General features: G+C 53.5%; 1 protein-coding gene across 2 annotated transcripts; it reads right to left on the bottom strand.

The window, feature by feature from the left end:
* LOC134497564 (cathelicidin-related peptide Oh-Cath-like) lies at positions 1-4,023 on the bottom strand. 2 transcript variants are annotated; one of them, XM_063303275.1, is made up of 4 exons: positions 3,801-4,023; positions 2,057-2,164; positions 1,509-1,619; positions 1-812 (listed from the first exon to the last, which is right to left on the bottom strand). In XM_063303275.1, the coding sequence occupies exons 1-4, from the start codon at positions 3,984-3,986 to the stop codon at positions 699-701; spliced, it is 519 nt and encodes a 172-aa protein (XP_063159345.1). In that variant the 5' UTR covers positions 3,987-4,023; the 3' UTR covers positions 1-698. The 2 variants fall into 2 exon arrangements, with proteins under 2 accessions (XP_063159345.1, XP_063159346.1); XM_063303276.1 differs by having other exon boundaries at positions 1-806.
* Positions 4,024-5,383: the final 1,360 nt, after the last annotated feature.

The following is a 5,383-nucleotide window of genomic DNA, read 5'->3' as shown; positions in this document are numbered from 1 at the left end:
TTTTCTTCATCTTCTTTTATCGGCCAAGAGATGTCAGGGGCTGCACAGTCTTTCAGAAATGGAAAAACTGCTGGCAATCCATTTAGGCAGGAAACAGTAGAAGAGGGAATTAGAAAGGATAGGAAAAGTTTCCCCCAAATCGAGATAAAGCCTAGCAAAGAAATTGGGGGATAAAAGGAAAAGAAATTTTAAAACTGTTGAGAAAGATGGCAAGCAACCAACAGGAAAAGAGAAGGAATTCCTGAAAGGGATGGGCAAATCTATTTCACTTTCAACAAGAGTCGCATTTTGCAAAGAAGAGACTGGCCCTGCCTCATTTGAGCATTTATTTCCATTTTTAAAAAGCTGCATGACGTATATTTATGCAATGTCATTCAAACCGTTTCCCGAACAGGTCTCTTCTGAACGCCACAGCACATCCCTCGCCCTCCCCACCTGAATACAGAGTCTCCAATATCTGGCCATTTGCACACAGTACACACTCCTGGCTTGACGAATCGCAGCACAAAAAGGGGGGGGGGATGTGAAAGAAGGCTGGGGATTCTAATTGCGCAATCGCAAGAGTTTAGAAAGCCTCAACCTGGTCAAGTAGGTCTAAGAGGGAAAAGCAAAGCTTAAAAATTGGGGAATTGCTATCTTTTTCTGCAAATGTTGTTCTTTGAGTGAAGGTCTGAGGCCGGGCCCTTCTGACCCATCCCTTAGAAGCGGATGCCAAAACCGATGACAATCTGGTGTTTCCTGAAGAATTTGCGAAAGGCTTCCTCCAATTTCCGGAAAAAATTCTGGAATCTCTTCACGCGTTTGGGCTGATGCTGGAGAGACAGAAAAGGACCGTCTCTCGTCAGGCCTCGTTCCCCAACAGGTGGCCCGTGGGCCATTCAACCCCTTCCGGTTTCTCCTTCCCACCCAGGCGCTCGGGTCCAGCACTGGCATTTCTGGAGAGCAAAGGGTGCGTATTTTCTACCCTTCGGGGGTCGGGCTTAAAGGCAAAACTCATTCATTACAGACCTTATTTGGGAAATGCAGATTTAAAATGGCATTGCTGAGAAGCATTGGGAGGGCAAGAAGGAGATTCGGCCCCTTCTGGGGTGGGGGAGGGGGTGGATGTGATTTTAGCTCCCGGGATTGAGTGACTGTGTCTTTCCTCAGTCTGCATCCCAGGAGACCATCTGTCTCCAAACTCTAAACTCTCAGGCACGCGGGCACTGAGAAGTGGCATGAGGATTCCCTCCCCAGAGCCCTGAAGGCGAAGGAAGGGAAATACCGACCGAGGGCTTTCCAGAAATTACTTCATTACATTCCCAGCATATCTCAGCACCGGGCAGGTTCCTGGCTCAGGAGGAACCAAAGCTTGGGAGATGCCGTTTATGCGGACTTTCCTCTCCAGCACGCGTAGCAAATGGAGGACCACAGCTGGGCTGGCATCCCTCTCGCCCGGCCAATGGTTCAACCCCCCTTCTAGGCTGTGAGCTCATCACAGGAGGCCCAGCCACCCCCCACCTCCTTACCTTCTCCTCCTCCTCCTTCTCCTCCACCTTTCCCCCCACGGTTTCACAGGTGAGGACAGCCACTGCGGGCATCTTGTCAAGGAAATAGTAGCCCGAGCATTCCTTGACCAGCTGCAGAGAGAAGAAAGCCGGCTGAGAATCAGGCCCTCCCCCGGAACGGACCAGACAGGTGCCACCACTCCCTTTGCCGTGATTGGCATTGCTTCAACCATGCTCCTCCAGGGCAACATTAGACAAGCTAAGCCGGGTCAGCCTCGGTCCCTCCACGTGCACTTTAGGGGGACAGGAAACGGTGGCTTCCAGGGCCGTTGAAGGGTTAAAGCGTAGGGCCCCTTCTCTGTCCGTGGCGCTGGGCCCAGGAGTTGGTCTGGAGAGCCTGGGGGAAGCGTGCCTCTCAAGACGAAGAAGGAAGGAGAGAGGCGGTTTTCTTCAGCCCAGGCGGGGTGGAAAGCCAGTTTCATGTCTGCCAAGTGACGCCTGACAGAAGTGCCAGGGCCCCGTCCCCATCTAGGACATGGTGCTGGCCCAGGCGGCCACTGACCACTCACCCCGTCGTCCTTGAAGTCGCATTCACCCTCGGCCCGTTCGTCTTCCACCAGGCACACCGTCTCTTTGATGGTGAAGTTCAGCTCTTGGACGCCCTCAGAAGTGGGGTCCTGAAACGGGACGTGGCCGAGCAGAGCGGTTAGTCTGGAGACCCCTGCACTGTCTCCCGCTCTACCGTGGAGTCATGTCTGAATGAACCTCGAGGTATCCCCTGAATGTTGCTGAAGAGCAGAGCCCGTGCGGGTCCCAGATGTTGTGGGTCCGATGCCCCTCAGCCCCCTTCCCCACGCTGGGAGAACGGAGTGGGTGGATCTCCCTTCACAACCAGCTCACAAGCAGCCCCAGAGCTGCGTCCCAACAGGGATGTGTCTGTTCTACGAGGGCTCCAAACGGGCAGGATCGAGTCCACCACGGGCCGGAAGTAACTCCCCCAACTCAGAAGAGCTGAGCTTTTAGCCTTGCTGGGGAAGACAATAATATCGTACCCGAATGGAGTTCCCAAAGCCCTTTTCTGTGGGGTGCAGGAAGATTGTTTTGCAAGAATGCCCAACCCCGCCCGGAGCATATGGGACACCCCACGTCCCCGTTTGGTTCCCAGCTCTCCTGCATCTTGTATGTTCTTTGGGACGAGAGACCTCATTTTGGGCATAGTGGGGAGGTGCCGGACTAGGAGCAGTCTCGGTTCTGGCCCCTGCGCGGCCATAGGAGCGCCCGGGGGGTCTTTGGCCGCTCCTCTCTCTCTGCCCAGCCCACTCCCCTAGAGGGGAAGGATGGAGGAAGGAAAGCTACCTTTGCTCCCGTGAGCTTCTGGGGGGAAGGTGGGCTGTCCTCATCCTCATCCTCATCTCCATCATCCTCATCTTCCTCCTCTCCATCATCCTCATCCTCATAATCTCCATCCCCCTCCTCTTCCTCCTCCTCTCCATTATCCTCCTCCTCCTCCTCTCCATCCTTCTCCTCATCATCTCAATCATCCTCATCTCCATCCTCATCATGTCCATCCTCTTCCCCTTCTCCTCCTCCTCCTCTCCATCCTCCTCCTCCTCATCATCTCCATCCTCCTCATCCTCATCATCTCCATCATCCTCATCTCCATCCTCATCATGTCCATCCTCTTCCCCTCCTCCTCCTCTTCTCCATCCTCCTCCTCCTCATCTTCATCTCCATCCTCCTCTTCTTCTCCTCTCCATCCTCCTCCTCATCATCATCTTCATCCTCCTCCTCATCTTCATCTCCATCCTCCTCCTCTCCATCCTCCTCCTCCTCTTCTCCATCCTCCTCCTCCTCCTCTCCATCCTCCTCTTCCTCCTCCTCTCCATCCTCATCTCCATCATCCTCATCCTCATCCTCATGATCTCCATCATCCTCATGATCTCCACCATCCTCATCATGATCTGCATCATCTCCATCATCCTCATCTTCCTCATCTCCATCATCATCATCATCTCCATCCTCCTCCTCCTCCTCCTCCTCATCTCCATCATCCTCATCCTCATGATCTCCACCATTCTCATCCTTATGATCTGAATCATCTCCATCCTCCTCCTCATCTTCATCTCCATTCTCCTCCTCTTCCTCCTCCTCTCCATCATCCTCATCCTCATCCTCATGATCTCCATCATCCTCATCCTTATGAACTGCATCATCTCCATCCTCCTCATCTTCATCTCCATCCTCCTCATCTCCCTCCTCCTCTTCCTCTTCTTCCTAGGCCACATCATGCCCTGCCAGGTCCAGTGGACTCACCCATTCGGGCTGGGGGGCAGCCTCCAGGAGCCGAAAGAGGGCGTCTTCCCCTGCTTTCTCGTTGTAGAGCTCCACTCCAAACCCCACGGCCTCTTCATAGGTCAGCGGTTTGTGTGGTGGTGGGGAGGGCCCAGAGGCTGAGACGGCCCCGACCACCAGCAGGATCCTCCAGAAGCCCCCTTCCATGGCTGGCTGCGGCGCTCTGGGTGGCAGGAGCTGATGTGGCCCCAGGACCTTGACGCCTGCTTTTATGCGCTGATGCTCGGGTCATCTGCCTGCTGGCTGCTGGCCAGGGGTTTTCCCCGCTGAATTCTACTGGGATGTCCCTGCAGAACAGACCCTCCTTTCTTGGGAAGGGGGCAGAGGCAAAACAGGGCTCCCGTGCCAAGAAAGAACTCATTTTCTCAGGTGGGAAACTGAAGGACAAGGAAGCAGATCGGCACAAGGAAGTTTTGGTCGGGACCCGTGCAGGGTGGCTGATGCAGATGATAACCATCTCCTTTTTCTCAGTTCAGAAGAGCCAGGGATCAGTGCCAAGGCGCCACTTCGGGTCAGGAGAGCATTCTTCCTCCTTAAATAACCTTGCGTGGGATTGTCCACCTTTGGCACACTGCGCAGTGCCTGTGGACGATCCCATGCTAACACCACGCCCTTGCTCTCCTCCGCTGCTCCACTCACTTCAGCCGTTGAGAGCCCCATTCCTCATCTTCCCCTCTGGAGTCTTCAGACTTCGTCACTGTCCTAAATTCTCACTGGGAGCCATCTGAAGTCCGTGGCGCTGCCTGCCTGAAACGTGGCAGCTTTAAGGCGTGTGGACTTCCACTTGTGGGTCTTCAAGCTGCCAGGTTGGAGAAACACTGCTGTGGAGGCTTCTCTGAGTAAAACTCAGCAAAGCCTCTTTGGGGTCCAGCTCAGCTCCTGGTCATCGTAGCAGCAACACTGAAGGGCCGTTTCTTCTCCTGCGATGTCCTTTCGACGTCTCCCTAGTGGGGCCCTTCTCAACCTTTTGACCCTGGAGGGACCCTCGAAATATGTTCCAGGCCTCAGGGAACCCCTGCACCTTCAGCCTCAAACATAGGGCAGACTACAAACTTATATTCCTTTCATAGGTAGGCATGAACAGAGTTCTTAAACTGAAAAACAGAATGAAACTTGCCTCTTTAATGTGAAGTTGCTCCAATTTGAACTAATTTTTTAAATAAATTGTGATCTCCCAGGGAACCCTTAATGACGTCTTCTGGAACCCTGGGGTGCCACGGAACCCTGGATGAGAAACCCTGCCCTATAGCCTGCAACTCAGAGATTTCCCAGTGGTCTCCTTTCCAAAGGTTAACCCTTGTTTAACTTTGTAGCCATTTCTGGTTCATTCCTGGCCATGCCAAGCCTGAATTCAGCCCTCAATGCACATAAAATACATGTAGAAAATGGGCACAGCTTCAACACCATCGCAGCTGCCATCTTGACTTTTCTGACCACAGGTCGCAGACACCCTTCCCTAACTGGGGACATTCATAGTTTAATGGCTGTTTCTTCTAACACATGATGGAAACTAGGATCGGCAGCCAAGTTCCCAAGCCCCCAAT

The sequence above is a fragment of the Candoia aspera genome, chromosome 4, assembly GCF_035149785.1.
Source record: "Candoia aspera isolate rCanAsp1 chromosome 4, rCanAsp1.hap2, whole genome shotgun sequence".
Lineage (NCBI taxonomy): Eukaryota > Metazoa > Chordata > Lepidosauria > Squamata > Boidae > Candoia > Candoia aspera.
Note: the sequence above shows the minus strand (reverse complement) of the source record. Positions and strands in the feature narration are given on the sequence as shown.

Coding starts and splice junctions, on each gene's coding strand:
- LOC134497564 (XM_063303275.1), bottom strand. CDS start 3,986: ATGGAAGGGGGCTTCTGGAGGATCCTGCTGGTGGTCGGGGCCGTCTCA. Junction 1,620..2,056: donor GCGACTTCAAGGACGACGGG/GTGAGTGGTCAG, acceptor TTCTCTCTGCAG/CTGGTCAAGGAATGCTCGGG. Junction 813..1,508: donor AGAAGGAGGAGGAGGAGAAG/GTAAGGAGGTGG, acceptor CTGTCTCTCCAG/CATCAGCCCAAACGCGTGAA.